The 18,645-nt window shown below is 40.8% G+C and overlaps 1 protein-coding gene across 1 annotated transcript; it reads left to right on the top strand.

Annotated features, from left to right (window-relative positions):
- The first annotated feature begins 3,704 nt into the window (after window positions 1-3,704).
- On the top strand, window positions 3,705-7,596 carry LOC311111773 (transmembrane protein 208-like). Its single transcript, XM_084154599.1, has 6 exons — window positions 3,705-3,877; window positions 4,203-4,298; window positions 4,383-4,442; window positions 4,649-4,785; window positions 4,988-5,072; window positions 5,176-7,596. The coding sequence occupies exons 1-6, from the start codon at window positions 3,872-3,874 to the stop codon at window positions 5,314-5,316; spliced, it is 525 nt and encodes a 174-aa protein (XP_084010725.1). The 5' UTR covers window positions 3,705-3,871; the 3' UTR covers window positions 5,317-7,596.
- Window positions 7,597-18,645: the final 11,049 nt, after the last annotated feature.

Genomic DNA, 18,645 nt, shown 5'->3' with positions numbered 1-18,645 from the left:
ACCTGTTTTCGCTTCGTCATTTATGGGTATTCTGTATATAGATTGATGAGGACAATTAATTTAATCAATTTTAGAATAAGGCCGTAATGTTACAAAATGTTGAAGAAGTGAAGGTGTCTGAATACTTTCCGAATGCACTGTATGGCCAATGGCTAAGGGCTGTTCTTATGCATGACGCTTAGACGTGGTATATTGGCCATATACCACAACCCCCCGAGGTGCCTTATTGCTATTATAAACTGGTTACCAACGTAATTAGAGCAGCAAAAATAAATGTTTTGTCATAACCGTGGTATACGGACTGATATACCACGGCTGTCACCCAATCAGCATTCAGGCCTCGAACCACCTAGTTTATAATTACAAATAATTAGGAGACTGCAATTGACTGCAAGAAGCCCAAACAGATATGATGTTTGACTAAAACATAATCATTTCAAACCTTGCTTGCATTTATATATGATCACGCGTATCTCTATTATTCATGGGAATACTTGGGAACAGATTTCTTAAATAAAATCACTTGGAACTCATTTCCTGGTGCTTTTATGTCCAACAATAATAAAAAAAATGTTGTTTTTTTTTGCTCAGAAAACTTGGGGGGCCAAATTAAACCACCCGCAGGCCGCCAGTTAGGGATCCCTGCCCTAGCGCTTTTGAGCATGTTTATATGGAGAGTTACAGTCTAAGAGGTATCAGACTAGGCCTCTGGCACCCTGAGCCTACTAATACCCCAAATAGCCTTGTTCAGAGCAGGTTTAAACCTTCCCAAAACAGCCATCATATCAGTGACACTTCTATAAGCTCATTGACTGTTCCCAAACACATCAGTGACACTGAACATGATGACTCAAGTAAACCTAGTCAGGGCGGAGCCTTGTCAAACGACAAGCCTGACCAATCTGAAGATGAGAAGTTAGGTCCACATGGTTTCAACCCTTCCACCGGAAGCACTAGTCCCCCAACAACCACATACAGTGGGGAAAAAAAGTATTTAGTCAGCCACCAATTGTGCATGTTCTCCCACTTAAAAAGATGAGAGAGGCCTGTAATTTTCATCATAGGTACACGTCAACTATGACAGACAAATTGAGGGAAAAAAATCCAGATAATCACATTGTAGGATTTTTTATGAATTTATTTGCAAATTATGGTGGAAAATAAGTATTTGGTCACCTACAAACAAGCAAGATTTCTGGCTCTCACAGACCTGTAACTTCTTTTTTAAGAGGCTCCTCTGTCCTACACTCGTTACCTGTATTAATGGCACCTGTTTGAACTTGTTATCAGTATAAAATACACCTGTCCACAACCTCAAACAGTCACACTCCAAACTCCACTATGGCCAAGACCAAAGAGCTGTCAAAGGACACCAGAAACAAAATTGTAGACCTGCACCAGGCTGGGAAGACTGAATCTGCAATAGGTAAGCAGCTTGGTTTGATTAAATCTACTGTGGGAGCAATTATTAGGAAATGGAAGACATACAAGACCACTGATAATCTCCCTCGATCTGGGGCTCCACGCAAGATCTCACCCCGTGGGGTCAAAATGATCACAAGAACGGTGAGCAGAAATTCCAGAACCACACGGGGGGACCTAGTGAATGACCTGCAGAGAGCTGGGACCAAAGTAACAAAGCCTACCATCAGTAACACACTACGCCGCCAGGGACTCAAATCCTGCAGTGCCAGACGTGTCCCCCTGCTTAAGCCAGTACATGTCCAGGCCCGTCTGAAGTTTGCTAGAGTGCATTTGGATGATCCAGAAGAGGATTGGGAGAATGTAATATGGTCAGATGAAACCAAAATAGAACTTTTTGGTAAAAACTCAACTCGTCGTGTTTGGAGGACAAAGAATGCTGAGTTGCATCCAAAGAACACCATACCTACTGTGAAGCACGGGGGTGGAAACATCATGCTTTGGGGCTGTTTTTCTGCAAAGGGACCAGGACGACTGATCCGTGTAAAGGAAAGAATGAATGGGGCCATGTATCGTGAGATTTTGAGTGAAAACCTCCTTCCATCAGCAAGGGCATTGAAGATGAAACGTGGCTGGGTCTTTCAGCATGACAATGATCCCAAACACACCGCCCGGGCAACGAAGGAGTGGCTTCGTAAGAAGCATTTCAAGGTCCTGGAGTGGCCTAGCCAGTCTCCAGATCTCAACCCCATAGAAAATCTTTGGAGGGAGTTGAAAGTCCGTGTTGCCCAGTGACAGCCCCAAAACATCACTGCTCTAGAGGAGATCTGCATGGAGGAATGGGCCAAAATACCAGCAACAGTGTGTGAAAACCTTGTGAAGACTTACAGAAAACGTTTGACCTGTGTCATTGCCAACAAAGGGTATATAACAAAGTATTGAGAAACTTTTGTTATTGACCAAATACTTATTTTCCACCATAATTTGCAAATAAATTCATTAAAAATCCTACAATGTGATTTTCTGGAGAAAAAAAATCTCATTTTGTCTGTCATAGTTGACGTGTACCTATGATGAAAATTACAGGCCTCTCTCATCTTTTTAAGTGGGAGAACTTGCACAATTGGTGGCTGACTAAATACTTTTTTTCCTCACTGTATCCACCCAGTGGTAACACTTCTCAGAGTGCAACTGCCCACACCAGCATTACATTTGAGTAATGTATCCAATGTAAGTACACTTTCCCTCAATAAAGTAGCTATCAGCAAAGTCAGAGCTAGTAAGGGTGTGTAAGTCAAGTGCAAGTGTTGGTTCAGGATTATTTATTTATTTATTATTTAAATAACCAAACGGATCCTCTATCAGTTCAAGTGATGCAGGTAATGGTGGTGATAAAATACCAGTGAAATAAAATGAAAATGAAGGTGGTAAATTCCTAATGTTAGATGAGGTTATACTTTATTGCTCATAATGCATTGTTGACCCAGGTTACTTCCACTCCTGAGATGACTGGCTTCATCCCTGTGCCCTGCTATGGTCTGATTTTGAATACATGGTTAAATCCTGAGCCCTTGGGAAATCTTTGGTTTCAGGGATTAGAAATGCTAAAAATAAATGTTACATGGGCACTATTGTTTTTATTTCACTACAGTGGTCAGGGCTTCATCAAAATGTGATAATTCAAAGATTGTCTTTTGAGTTCGTGACCTCAAGTGGTGAACGTATGGAAATACTTTCGAACCAGTCAGACCTAACCCAACAGGACAGAGTGCAGTAGTACTGAACTCTGCAGGCCAGGAGCCCAGTGAAGCTGCTCTTTCACTGCTGGTATGGAGTGGAGCTGATCTCATGATAATAATAATATGCCATTTGGCAGACGCTTTTATCCAAAACAACTTACAGTCATGCATGCATACATTTTTGTGTATGGGTGGTCCCGGGGATCGAACCCACTACCCTGGCGTTACAAGCGCCGTGCTCTACCAGCTGAGCTACAGAGGACCACATCACCATCTATCTGGCCCCATATTTGAAGCAGGTTCATATGTTTGATTTGCTTATGTTTTATTTTGAATCTATATAGTTATTGTCAGGCTTGGCTGTCAAAATGGTTCTGGTTGAGCGGGCCTATTGTTATATTGGTAAATGTTCAAAAATTGTACAACTACAAACGCTGTAGTTTAATGCATTCACGTTCATGACGCCAGGTGGCGACAAAGTCGTTTTGCAAAGTCCAAACACTTTTAAATAGTGACGTCTAACCTGCGCCGGAAGTGTAATTCGTAAACGCTGATGTGTTACCTTCATTGAGATCTCGTTACAGTTGAACTTCAAGCCTGTGGTTGGTATAACAGTCCATCTAAATTGCTCGAATACTGTACAAGTCGATGTCAAAAAAGGACCTACTACGCGTACGTGAAGGGAACAGCAGCACAGGGTTAAGGAACTAATGGCGGTAGGTGGATCTTTCACCTGCGTATGTTTCAGACAGGTTGGGCAGACAAGTTGACTACATAGGATAACGAGCCTACTAAGCGTTATAACACCACAGCAACTAACTCACCTTCAGTTATGTGTACCTATTGGCTAATTCATTTGATAGAATGATAAACTAATGTGTATCAAAGCCAATTAATTAGCTTGAGCCAACGTTAGTTAACAAACCCTACACAGCCTGTGTCCATATTGATGCTAGTAAGTTAATTGCTGGTAAGCTTTCTTATTTCTGAAGTCCATGCAATGTTGACTACACTAACAGCCCACCTTTCTAATGCACACAGCCCAAAGGTAAGGTCGGCACTAAAGGCAAGAAGCAAATCTATGAGGAGAATGAGGAGACACTCAAGTTCTACACCAGAGTAATCTTGGGCGCTAACGTAAGACATCATCTTCCTTGTCAATGTTACTTTTTGAATGGAAATTGTGACTAGTACAGCACCTGACACTTCTTTCTCTCCTAGGCGATATACACTGCGTTAAACCTCTTGGTCTTCTATAGCTCTTCAACGTTTTGGACATGGGTGAGTTCATTCTGTGTATGTTATTGACATTGATGGCTCCTCTACTGTTGAGCAGTGAAACTGGGACGATTGCGGATTACTAACGCTCTCTACTTTTTTATTTTCTCCCTCTCTCTCGTTCCTCCCTTCTTGGTCTCTCCCCCACGGTCTCATTCCCCCTGTCTCTCTCTTCTTCCTTCCTCCATCTCATTCTCCCACCCCTGTAGTTTGCAATGGTGTTTGCCCTGGCAGTGTATGTGGGCAGTTACCGCTCCATGACTGCCATGGCCAAAGCAGTGTTTGGTGAGGATGGGAGTCTGCTGGACGGAGGAATAGATCTGAACATGGAGCAGGGGATGGCAGAGTGAGTGCTCACACTGCAGGAGTGTGTTTGTTTCTGTGAACATGAGTGTGCGAACATACAGTATGTGTGTGAGAGAATTGGTGAGTATCACAGCATGTTCAAAATGCATGTAACAATGGTGCCCTTATCTCCCTTCAAGGGTATATTTCTCAAAGCTATAATGGTAGTGTGGTGCGTTATGATGGATTCTTTGTCATTATAGGCATCTGAAGGATGTTATCCTGCTAACTGCCATAGTACAAGTGCTCAGCACCATCTCCTCCTACTTCTGGTACCTTTGGCTACTGGTAAGAGTTTATCCCATACTTGCTGTACTCGCTCTCTTTGGTTGTTTATTTTCCCTTTATCATGGCCATTATTGATCTCTTAATCAATCTGTGTGTGTGTCAGGCCCCGGCCCGTGCAATGTTCCTGCTGTGGGTCAACTTCCTAAGCCCCTGGTTTTCGGCCGAGAACTCTGGTGCCGCCCCAGAGGAGGTGAATGAGAAGAAGCAGAGACGACAGGAGCGCAGACAGATGAAGAGATTCTAACTTGGCAGACTGCCGCAGTATTTCTATACACAGAATGAATCTAAATACAGACAGCCAGGAACTCTACAGTTAAGTTATTCAGGAGGAGCTTTTGATGTGTGCTCAGACGTCCAGGTATGGATAAAGAACTGAACCGGACCCTGGGGGTTATCTGGTTTTCCTCTCGCTCCCTATCCCTTCATCCTTCTTTCTTCCTCGCCCCTCTATCCTTATCCCTCTTTCTTTACATCTGGAGAGGAAATCGTCCTTGTTGGGCAGATGACATCATCATCACCAATACATGTTGTCATATACCTTGGCCTGTAATTTGTGTTTACATCCAATTGTTCATAATCTAGGTCTATGTATCACATCAATTTCATATGAACTAGTGAAAAGGATGTGGTGATTTTACCCTATGGCAGGCCTTTTATTTTAGACACTGCTCATCAGATCTCACTCTCATTGCCCAATTCAAAATAGCCACTAGCAACTACCACCTAGGTGCTAATCTAGACCAAGGGGGAACTATTACCTTACTTTTACAGCTATTTATTTCAGATCTACATGAAGTGCCTAGGGTTAGGGGCTAGGTGTTGATTTGAAATTGGGCCTATGTGACGAAGGTTGAAATTAAATCTGATTCTGCTTTGTCCGCAATGCACAGTTTAAAGGCAATGTTCTCGCGGAGACTACATTCACTGTTAATGCTGCATATGTCGGCTCAATCGGAAATGACTTGCACTGAACAAAAATATCAACGCAACATATAAAGTGTTGGTCCCATGTTTCATGAGCTGAAATAAAAGATCCCAGAAATGTTCCATACGCACAAAAAGCTTATTTCTCTCAAATGTTGTGCTCAAATTTGTTTACATCCCTGTTAGTGAGCATTTCTCCTTTGCCAAGATAATCCATCGACCTTACAGGTATGGCATATCAAGAAGCTGATTAAACAGCAGGATCATTACCCAGGTGCACCTTGTGCTGGGGACAATAAAAGGCCACTCTAAAATTTGTCACACAACACAACGCCACAGATGTTTCAGATTTTGAGAGAGCATGCAATTGGCATGCTGACTGTAGGAATGTCCACCAGAGCTGCTGCCAGAGAATTTAATGTTCATTTCTCTACCATAATACGCCTCCAACGTCATTTTAGAGAATTTGGCAGTACGTCCAACCGGACACACAACCGCAGACCACGTGTATGGCTTTGTGTGTGCGAGCGGTTTGCTGATGTCAACGTTGTGAACAGAGTGCCCCATGGTGGCGGTGGGGTTATGGTATGGGCAGGCATAAGCTATGGACAATGAACACAATTGCATTTTATCGATGGCAATTTGAATGCATAGAGATACCGTGACGAGATCCTGAGGCCCATTGTCATGCCATTCATCCACTGCCATCACCTCATGTTTCAGTATGATAATGCACAGGCCTATGTCGCAAGGATCTGTACACAATTTCTGGAAGCTGAAAATGTCCCAGTTCTTCCATGGCCTGCATACTCACCAGACATGTCACCCATTGAGCATATTTGGGATGCTCTGGATCGACGTGTACAATGGCGTGTTCCAGTTTCCGCCAATATCCAGCAACTTTGCACAGCCATTGCAGAGTAGTGGGACAACATTCCACAGGCCTCAATCAACAGCCTGATAAACTCTTTGCGAAGGAGATGTGTCACGCTGCATGAGACAAATGGTGGTCACACCAGATACTGACTAGTTTTCTGATCCACGCCCCTACTTGTTTTTTTTTTTTTACGGTATCTGTGACCAACAGATGCATATCTGTATTCCCAGTCATGTGGAATCCATAGATTAGGGCCTAATGATTTCCTCATATGAACTGCAACTCAGTAAAATCTTTGAAATTGTTGCATGTTGCGTTTATATTTTTGTTCAGTATAAATGGCGCATTGTCTAAATCCGCGATCAGATTGTATCTCGGCCTTAATCATCATTATAGCTCCCATCCTTCATAATGCTGAAAAATGATTTGATTACAAAAAATAACAATCCTCAGATTCTCAAGTATCATATACATACATTTAACATTTCAAATGCATTTATTCACAACATAAATAAGCAATAGGAAATATACAGTGCCTTCAGAAAGTATTCAGACCTTTTGACTTTTTCCATGTTTTTGTTGTTACAGCCTGAATTTAAAGTTGATTAAATTGAGATTTTGTCACTGTCCTACACATGATACCCCACCCATAATGTCAAAATGGAATTATGTTTTTTGAAATTTTTACAAATTAATAAAAAAATTATTGAGTTAAGTATTCAAGCCCTTTGTTATGGCAAGCCTAAATCATTTGAAGTCATAAGTTGAATGGACTCATTCTGTGTACAATAATAGTGTTTAACATGATTTTAGAATGACTACCTTGCATCTCTACCCCACACATACAATTATATGTAAGGTCCCCCAGTCAAGCAGTGAATTTCACACACAGATTAAACCACAAAGACCAGGGAGGTTTTCCAATGCCTCGCAAAGGGCGGCTATTGGTAGATGGGCAAATGTATTTGTGTTTTTTTTTTAAAGCAGACATTGAATATCCCTATGAGCATGGTGAAGATATTAATTACACTTTGGATGGTGTATAAATACACCCAGTCACTACAAAGATACAGGCGTCCTTCCTAGCTCAGTTGCCGGAGAGGAAGGAAACTGCTCAGGGATTTCATCTGGGGCCAAGATTGACTTTAAAACAGTTCGAGTTTAATGGCTGTGATAGGAGAAAATGGATGATGGATCAACAATATTGTAGTTACTCCACAATACTAACCTAATTGAGTGAAAAGAAGGAAGCCTGTACAGAATAAAAATATTCCAAAATATTAAAGTAATAATGCAAAAAATGTGGCAGCGCAATTAACTTTTTGTCCTAAATAAATTCAATGTGTTATGTTTGGGAATGGAATGTCGCTAAGCACAGGCAAAATCCTAGAGGAAAACCTGGTTCCGTCTGCTTTCTACCAGACACTGGGAGATGAATTCACCTTTCACAGGATAATAATCTAAAACACAACGCCAAATCTACACTGGAGTAGTTTACCAAGAAGACCGTGAATGTTCCTGAGTGGCCGAGTTAGTTTTGACTTAAATCTACTTGAAAATCTATGGCAGTATCTGGAAATGGTTGTTGAATGTCCAGCAATTATCAACAACCAATTTGACAGAGCTTGAAGAATTTTTAAAAGAACAATGGGCAAATGTTGCGTAATCCAGGTGTGGAAAGCTCTTAGAGACTTACCCAGAAATACTCACAGCTGTAATCGCTGCCAAAGGTGCTTCTACAAAGTATTGATCCAGGGGCATGAATACTTATGTAAATTAGATATTTCTGTATTTCATTTTCAATACATTTGCAAAAATGTCTAAAAATATGTTTTCAAATCAAATCAAAATGTATTGGCCACATGCGCCGAATACAACAGGTGCAGACATTACAGTGAAATGCTTACTTACAGCCCTTAACCAACAGTGCATTTATTTTTTTAATAAAAAAGTAAAATAAAACAAAAAAGTGTTGAGAAAAAAAGAGCAGAAGTAAAATAAAATAACAGTAGGGAGGCTATATATATACAGGGGGGTACCGGTGCAGAGTCAATGTACGGGGGCACCGGCTAGTTGAGGTAGTTGAAGTAATATGTACATGTGGGTAGAGTTAAAGTGACTGCATAAATAATTAACAGAGTAGCAGCAGCGTAAAAATATGTGGTGGGGGTGGGGGGGCAGTGCAAATAGTCCGGGTAGCCATGATTAGCTGTTCAGGAGTGTTATGGCCTGGGGGTAGAAGCTGTTGACAAGTCTTTTGGACCTAGACTTTGTAATTATGGGGTATTGTGTGTAGATGGATGAGGGGGAACATATATATTTATTCCATTTTGAATTCAGGCTGTAACACAACAGATGTGGAATAAGTCAAGGGGTATGAATACTTTCTAAAGTCACTTTAGTAGTATACCATCTTGGTGTGAAATCAGTCGTTTGTTCTGTTTCTTTCTCCATATCTTCCAACCGAATGACCCAGGCTGTGTCATCACTCCCTTTTGCGGATGTGATCGAACTGTCGCCTCAGATCCGCAAAGGGGAGTGATGGAGGGTAGATTGTAGAAAACAGCTTCCTGTAGCTAATGCATCCCCAGTGAGTTATTGCCTGAATTCCCCACTGTGTCATTGACAAGCATAGACAAGGTGCTAGGAATGGGACTAAGACCTATGACTGCTGCTCTGGCTTTGCCAAAATCATCTTTGAATAATACACAAATGAAATGGAAGTATATATTGATCCACTGGTAGTTAGTTGGCAGCAATTTGTGTGATCAATATGCCTATACAATGTAAGCATGTCAAAGCAGGGGTAACATGGTCGTTGATCGCTTCAGAAATGTCTGCCTTTTTACTAACAGCCAACAACTATGTAAGCCTAGATACTGTTGCTACAAAGTCTTAATGTACATATGATTAAATTGATTTCAGTATGAAAACAATAACCTGTCTTAGGTCTCATTTTATGTCTGTTTTTTCTTAATGATTTAACAAGTACAACTAGATTTGATCTGTTATTTCATTGTAGAGAGCAAACATCTGTGTCCAAAAGTCGAAGTATTGTTTGTGTTTTCAATAAATGTATATTAAAGTAACCTTTTCATAATTTAGAATCAGAAAAAAAGTATTGTAAAACTGATAATGTTCAAGTAAAAAACAAATCGGGGGACTTTTATTTGGAAAATGATCGGTATGGTCACGTGACCTTAAAGGCCGTTGCTACATCCATTTTTGGACTCTTAAATGAATGATATGTACCCATTGATTCTTGAAGAATATAACTTATAAATGCCTCATGAGCTTAATTCAACTGCCGTACCACAGAACCCAAAATATAAGCTTGTTTAACTCCAATGTACTTGTTTTACTCCAAAGCAATTGTAAAGGAACACTATATAGCCTCAACACATGGTTAAAACTAGAATGTTGATATCATGGATGGTAAGTCATTTACATTTACATTTACGTCATTTAGCAGACGCTCATATCCAGAGCGTCCTTGCTTCCTTAGCGCTGTCTATGAATTTGAGAGTGGTTACATTTCTCCAGCCCCATCCCTCAGCTTTTTACCGAAACGGGTGCCCTCTGTTATTGTTTCAAAGGCAGATTGCCGCTTGCATCACAATGCTTCCAATTCAAAAAGAGTGTACACATTTTTGCACAATCCCTGTATTTACAGTCGTGGTCAAAAGTTTTGAGAATGACACAAATACTAATTTTCACAAAGTCTGCTGCCTCAGTTTTGATGATGGTAATTTGCATATACTCCATAATGTCATGAAGAGTGATCAGATGAATTGCAATTAATTGCAAAGTCCCTATTTGCCATGAAAATGAACTTAATCCCCAAAAATCATTTCCACTGCATTTCAGCCCTGCCACAAAAGGACCAGCTGCCATCATGTCAGTGATTCTCTCGTTAACACAGGTGAGTGTTGACGAGGACAAGGCTGGAGATCACTCTGTCATGCTGATTGAGTTAGAATAACAGACTGGAAGCTTTAAAAGGAGGGTGGTGCTTGAAATCATTGTTCTTCCTCTGTTAACCATGGGGTTGCTTCTCAGCCAAGCGAGTGGGCTCACGCACAATTTTGCCTAAGAACACAGCCATGAATAAAGAATGGTACCAACACATCCTCTGAGAGCAACTTCTCCCAACCATCCAAGAACAGTTTGGTGACGACCAATGCCTTTTCCAGCATGATGGAGCACCTTGCCATAAGGCAAAAGTGATAACTAAGTGGCTCGGGGAACAAAACATCGACATTTTGGGTCCATGGCCAGGAAACTCCCCAGACCTTAATCCCATTGAGAACTTGTGGTCGATCCTCAAGAGGTGGGTGGACAAACAAAAACCCACAAATTCTGACAAACTCCAAGCATTAATTATGCAAGAATGGGCTGCCATCAGTCAGGATGTGGCCCATAAGTTAATTGACAGCATGCCATGCCAGGGCAGTCTTGGAAAAAGAAGGGTCAACACTGCAAATACTGGAGCGCAACTTTCACTGGGGACAGGGGACATGTCCCCCCCCACATTCTGAAATTGCATTTTTGTACCCCCCCCCAGTTTTATCATTGGAATGTGACACAAAACAAGGCAACTGTGTGCTTTAGGGCCATGCGGACGCCTCCAAGCTGTCGGGTAGGCTGTTTGGAGTGTTTATCTGACTGGAGAAAAAATAATAAATAAATAAAATAAATAAAAATGATGCCCCCCCCCCCACTTCTAAAACCAAAGTTGCACCCCTGGATACATCTGTCGGCCGTTAAGTAGCCTATTAATTTCTGTGCAGGCTACTGTAGCCTACCATTTGAAACAATAAATATGTTGAAATGATGATATCACTGGAGTCATTGCAAATCAATTTTTGCCACTTGTGTAGCCTACCTGGAGCTGGCAAACGTATTTAATAAATAGCCTACAACTTCAGTTTATTGTTGTTGTAGACCTCAGTAGCCTATTCCAGCAGGCTATTGGGCAACATAAGCACTTCTTACCTTGAAATCGCCTCGCTATTCATGTTAAATAAATGAGTCTGTCAATTTACATCATGCCTAGGCTACTGTAGGCTATAGGCTACCTGCATCTAGCTAACCAAACCATGGTAAAGTTGAATTACAGTCATAAACCCAGATTTTAGTAGGCCTAGCCAATGCCTATTGAAATGACAAGTCAATCTTGCAAATTGGCCATTTATAATGGTTTGTAGTCTTAACATCAGGCATACAATAATGGCACAATTGCCAGAAAATAGCCTAACGTTCTTTTGAAGGTTGTCCAAGTGTTTCTTGCACAGAGATTTTGAGATCCTCTGTCCAACTTTCATCCCTCAAACATATTTACAATGAAACGAGTTAATTCAACATCCATTGATGGAAAACGATCTGGCGAGTTTAAAATAAGGGCAATTATCATTTATCGTGCAATGGAAAACCGATTTTTTCTTCTTTCATCGTTACAAGTTACGTCGATATTCTTGCTTAATTTGCTCTAACTATGGGGGATTTATTATTTTTATAATTGATGGGATGACTAACTTAGAAAGAATGCATTCTAGACTGGGCTGATGTAGGTTGTGTCACCTGGCAAGCTGTGATTGATGTGAAGAGCTATTTTAGGGGGTAAAATGAGATAAGGATTTGTGTCTCCAAATACTAGACAATACTGGTTCTTTGTGATCTGTGAACCATCCTTGGACGTAGGAATGGTGTCTAGGGGAGCTGGCTCTTCTCACTATGACAGGTTGTTATGATAAACGTATGCCTGGAAACAGGGATGCGCTAAGAGGCGGGGGACTAGCCTGTGCGCCAACGGATTGGCTGAGTAAGTCTAAACCACGCTCAAGTCTCTACTCTGATTGGCCAGCAGAGAGGTGGGAAACTCTCTCTGTCAGAGTGTTTGAGGAAGAACCTAAAACAATGGATTTAGTTCTCTGAATGCCCTGCGAGGTATTTCAAGGAGCCCATATATATACGAAACATCATATTTACCATTGAAGGTTTTTGCATTAATTAAAATAACTAGTATATCTTAGAAGTCATGTTGACCTCTTTTGTTCCTAATGCCAGATTTGAATTGACGCAACTTTGACAATTGGTGACTTCCGACGTGATCTGGTAGAAGGGACTTCGCTGGGTATTGTCCGGCCCATTTGGTCACCTCTTTCATTGGACTGTGTGTTTCACAAAAAGTCCGGACTACTACAAAGGTAAGCAGATACCTATTGTTAAATAACTAAAGATCTGCACATTGGCTTTATCCAAATTAATTTTGTGAAACAACTGTCTGATGTAAGTGAACTAAATTATGAAACTATTATGAGTAGATAAGCACAATATTGTGACAAACAAACCTTTGGTGAATGTGATGTTAAACCATGGTACCAGAGAGTATTTGTTCTACCGGCAAGGTCCGTACTGTGGATACGGCTAGGTTCGTAATTGCGACAATACGGCTAAGGTTCGGAGATACAGGGAATAATTGACTTAAGTAATTGCTATCGGCAAGGTTCGTAACTACGTGGATACGGCTAGGTTCGTAGAATTACACCGGCAAGGTCCGTAACTACGAGGATACGGCTAGGTTCGGGAAATTTTAGATAAATACTAGCGACTGGCAAGGTCCATAACTTCGAGGATATGGCTAGGTTCAGCAGAGTATTTTTAAAGATAGTAGAGGAGACTGTGTGCCCAAATAGAAGAGGCTGTGTGCCCAAATAGATTGTGTGTGGAGTGTAGGTGTGTCATTTATGACTGTGTGACATATTTGACTGTGTGATAGGGTTATGACTGTATATTGTGAGTGAGTGCGATAACTGTGTACTATTTTTGCTGTGTGATAACTGTATACTACGTTTAACTGTGTGCCATTTTTGGCTGTGAATACAAAGAATATTTTGAAACAGTAAATAATGAGAATTACAATTAGGAAATAAAGTTTAAAGTGTGCAAACCTTAACAAAAGACACCCATATGAGGTACTATAAAAAGTTAGACAGTGCGAGTGTTGTCGTATGCATGAGAGTGTGAATGATAAACCTGTATACCTTGATAGAAAACTAATTGGGAATCAAAAGATGTCTGTGACTGTCCAAACTGTATAATTTGGGAATAACTGTTGGATTTGTGGTTACTCAAACCGTATAATCCGTCAGTGACAATCGAAAACATAAAATGTAAAGTGATGAATGGGAGTGTGACTAAACTGAAACGTTTGAACTGATATAATTGAATTGTAACGTTTGACGTTTGATATAGCAGAACTGGTTTTAAATAAGTAAATTGAAGTAATATGGTTTAGCGCTTGATTTGATATAACAACCATTGGTTAAATAATTGAAACACTTGGGTTTATTCATTTGATTTACCATTTGATGTGTGGCGCTTGATTTGATATAACAACCATTGGTTAAATAATTGAAACACTTGGGTTTATTCGTTCGATTTACCATTTGATGTGTGGCGCTTGATTTGATATAACAACCATTGGTTAAATAATTGAAACACTTGGGTTTATTCGTTCGATTTACCATTTGATGTGTGGCGTTTAATTTGACGTATCAACCATTGGTTAAATAATTGAAACACTTTGGATTATTTGTTTTGATTTACCATTTGATGTGTGGCACTGTAAGAATACTGCTTTCAAATAATTAAGGCTGAAATAATCTGGCACCGAGTTTAACTAATTAGGTGGGAATGATTTGATTTAAATAAATAGACTAAAGTACCTTAATTAACGGCAGAATATTGAAAACACTAAAACAAGAAACACAGCTCCTCAGAGGACACGGAAGGTAGAGTTGCGAGGGGAGGGGCTGGAGAGAGCGAAAGTGTGGCTTTTGGAGCCAGGAAAGACTGGGAGTTGGCTGGGAACGCCACACGGGGTGATTATTTGAGAGGTGCATGTGGGTTTCTGACGAGAGATGTTCTAAACTTGCTCACCCGAACGTAGACGTACGTCATGGGTGAGAAAGTAGAGAACATTTACATTTGCATTTTTGGTAATTTGGCGGACGCTCTTGTCCAGAGCGATTTATGGGAGCAATTGGGGTTGAGTGCCTTGCTCGAGGGCACATCGGCAGATTTTTCGCCTGGTCGGCTCGGGGATTGGAACCGGCGACCTCTCGGTTGTTGGAGCGGCGCTATTGGTCACTAAGCTGCCTGCCGCCCCATATGAGTTTAAGGTTGTGGCGTTGTTGGATCATGTGATGGTGGAATAAACTGACCATAACTAATGTTGTTTTAGACGTAATGTATAATATAGTACAAAGCAAATAGAGGGTTCAATTGAACTAATTATCATGGTAGAGCTAAGGTAGTACAGTGAGGGAACTTCATTTTGTGTCAGAGGGTAAGATGAGAAATCATTAATGGTGCTATTGGTGGAAATCTATTTATCATTTCAAGGCATGGAGTAACAATCTGCATTTATGAGTGTAAATTCCACTGCTGATGTGTTGATTGAATGGGTACGATGGAGTATTTGGTTTGGTAATGTTGAATGGACTATTTGTAGCGTGTTTTGGGGTTAAATAGAAAGACTCACTTATTCAATAGGGAATGGGTGGAGAGAGAGAGAGTTTTTACGTGTATTAATAGTTGCATAAGATAGCTTTAGTAGTATTCTAGATAGGTCTATGAAAATATGTTACAAGTACGAATGACATTATTTCCTAAGAAGGAAGATTGTAGGGAAGTTTCCCGCGCCTCTCCCATAATGTAGGAAGGAGCAGGAGAGGGGGAGGAGATGTAAGAGACAGTACATAGTTCAGATGGTAGGAATGTCATTAAGTGTATGCTGATCAACGATAGCAAGTATTTGTTTTATTAATTAGGGCCTAATCAGAGAGAACAGTTAAAGAAATTGAATAGCGAACTGAAATGGGTTAGCGGGAAAATACAAAATAGTTGGACAATTTTAAAACGATAATTTATTTTCGTTACGGGGATGCAAGTATGCATTGGCTGTTGCACTGGGGGAATAGCGCCAGCCTGTGGTGGGTTCTGGATTGGTGAAACAGGGGGGACAGGAACAATAGAAGGGGAGACAGATTTTCCTAGGGGGTTGAACAAATAATTGATAATGGATCATTTGAGATGAGATCACATGTAGCAGAGATAGGGTAATCAATTAAATAATCATTGTATACTCGAGGAATTTTGAGTGGTTTAATGGATTAGTTATGAGGAATTAGATTGATACAAACAATTATTTATGGGTTAAGACTGGGGATATCTGTATCATGTTTTGTGTATACTACCATCTTTAGATTATAACGAGGAGAAAGAGATTAGCTCATCTCAGTTAGGCAGTATTTAGGTCATAAAAGTGAGCTACCAAAATTAAGTGAGGCCTGGCTATTTGTGGTTGTTGTTTTTCAAATTGGGTTAAAATGGGTTCACAGAGCCAGAGGCTGTACAGAGAAAGGTGGAGCCCCCATGTTGCCCTAGTGAAAGAACATTCAGAGGAATGGTTATCACTAGGTAAATGGATAAAACAGGGGAAAAACATTACTGACTGGCAGAATACACCAAATGGGGATCAGTATGGCCACTCCACTGGGAGATATAGAATAAAGTAGAATGGGAGAGCAAAAACCCAGCCCAGTGTCCATCTGGAGATAAGTTTTAACGGATGACAGGAAGAGATTTTCTTAACTCAGGAACAGGAGGCTGAGTTAGCAGCAATTCCGTTCAAATTATGGTCACAAGGACCAGCCGATGTAGGACTAATTAAGGGGGTAGCTCCAGTACAAGTGATTCCTCGATCCGATAATAGACCATACCAAAAGCAATACCCTATGAAACCAGAAGCAATAAAAGGGATAACACCTACATTTGAGCATTTACTTAAGGGAGGGGTGATAATTCCTGGAGATGAGGCACAATGCAACTCTCCAGTATTTCCTGTTAAAAAGGCGGCACCTAGCGCCGACTGGAGGATGGTCATGGACTTGCAGGGGGTTAATAGAAATATAATTCCCAGAGCTCCATGTGTACCAGATCCACATACATTGCTGAACCAATTGAAACCAGAGAACTCCTATTTTACAGTGATAGATTTAGCTAATGCTTTCTTTAGTATCCCAGTTCATCCGGATAGTCAGGGGTGGTTTGGCTTTACTTTTCAGGGAAGGAAATGGACTTACGCTAGGATGCCTCAAGGCTACTCGGAAAGTCTTACAATCTTTGTCCAGGCTATAACTAGGAATTTGGGAAAGTTTGAACCTGGGGAAGGAAGCCAAAAATGTTAGTTTATGTAGATGATATTCTATTGGCTAATCCCACTCAGGAGGGATGTAAGAGGGATACAATCCAATTGTTAACCTTCCTGGCAGAACAGGGACACAAAGTGAGCAAAAAGAAACTTCAACTTTGGCAGAGCGAGGTAATTTACCTAGGACACACTATAACTCAGGAGGGGCGAATGTTAAACTCATCCAGGAAAACTGCTGTACTTGAAGCGCCAAAACCGTTAAACAAAAAACAAATGATGAGCTTTTTGGTAATGATAAACTGCTGTAAAGCTTGGGTACTCCATTATGTACTGCATGCGGGTAAATTAAGTGATCTTATCTATGGGAAGGCAATGGCAGCCCATGGTAAAATCATTTGGAACTCTAAGGAGGCATACATACATCAGGGATGTTATCCAAATGGTAGAGAGTAAAGAGGGATATGACATTGGTCGTGATTTAAAGATGATGAGTTTTTTTTTTGGTGGGCTATTAGATATAACTGGGTTAATCATGAACATAGAGGTTTTTATTCTTTGCTGCTAGACAGAAGACTTAGGTGACCTAAATATGGACTTGTCATGTCCAACAATCAGTCTTCAGGTCAAGCCCGGGAGAGCCTGGGTAGAACAGAGTTTGAACTAAACATAAGTGTTTTTACAAGATAAGAGATTGATGATTGGATTACTAATTGATTCTGAACTGGATGAAAGTCGAATTTAGCTGCCATAAAAGACAAAGGAAGTGGGAGGAGCAATAAAGAAGCAAAAGACAATCTCAAAAATGAAAGGCATGGCAATTGGATGATAAATTACATAAGGAATTGTTTAGGAAGGTGGTAATATTGACACATGGGCAAATCATGTGTCAAAAAAGGGGGAGTGATAGGATTAAATAATAATGATAGGATTAAATAATAAATATATATATAAAAAAAAAAAAAAAATAGAAATTGAGAGCTGAACATGTATGTGTGAAGATAGTTTATTAACCACACCCGTATGTCAGAGGTTTTGTGCCCCACAGGTGAACTAAAGGAGAAGGTGACCCACTCTATCTCACCAGGAGACTGGGTGAGCATCCAGTCCCTAAAAAAAGAAAAACTGGAAGCAGGCCTGTTGGGGAAGGGCCCTATCAAGTCCTATTAGATCCACCTGGGTGCATGTCACACACTGCAAAAAGGTAAACCCAGTTACACCTGACGAACAAACACAGAGTTAGGAGAAAGAACCGATCACCACTAGGGCTCGGGGGTTGGCTCCTTAACGAAGATTCCCTTACCCTGTCTGATCATCCCTGTGTGAGTTCGGTAGAAGGTGAAGCAATGGGTTGGCGTCTGACATGTTCTCAGGGCGAGGGTGGGGATTCACAGGTCTCCTGACGGTAGGTAGCTGTCTGATTGTGGGGGCCATATTCCTAACACACTCAGACCCTCCTGATCAGCCAGAAGTAGTAGTTAACCTAACACAAGTTGATAAAATAATACCTGAGCACAGTCTACGAAGGCATAGGAGACAGCTAGACGTAGGGAAAGGGG

Source organism: Coregonus lavaretus, assembly GCF_964263955.1.
Source record: "Coregonus lavaretus genome assembly, chromosome: 37".
NCBI classification, from domain to species: Eukaryota; Metazoa; Chordata; class Actinopteri; order Salmoniformes; family Salmonidae; genus Coregonus; species Coregonus lavaretus.
The sequence above is the reverse complement of the archived record's forward strand: the minus strand, read 5'-3'. Positions and strand labels throughout refer to the sequence as shown.

What these genes read in the sequence shown, in the direction of transcription:
- LOC311111773 (XM_084154599.1), top strand. An exon ending in GAGTAATCTTGGGCGCTAAC is followed by an intron (nt 4,299 to 4,382) that starts GTAAGACATCAT and finishes TTTCTCTCCTAG; the next exon opens with GCGATATACACTGCGTTAAA. An exon ending in CTTCAACGTTTTGGACATGG is followed by an intron (nt 4,443 to 4,648) that starts GTGAGTTCATTC and finishes CCACCCCTGTAG; the next exon opens with TTTGCAATGGTGTTTGCCCT.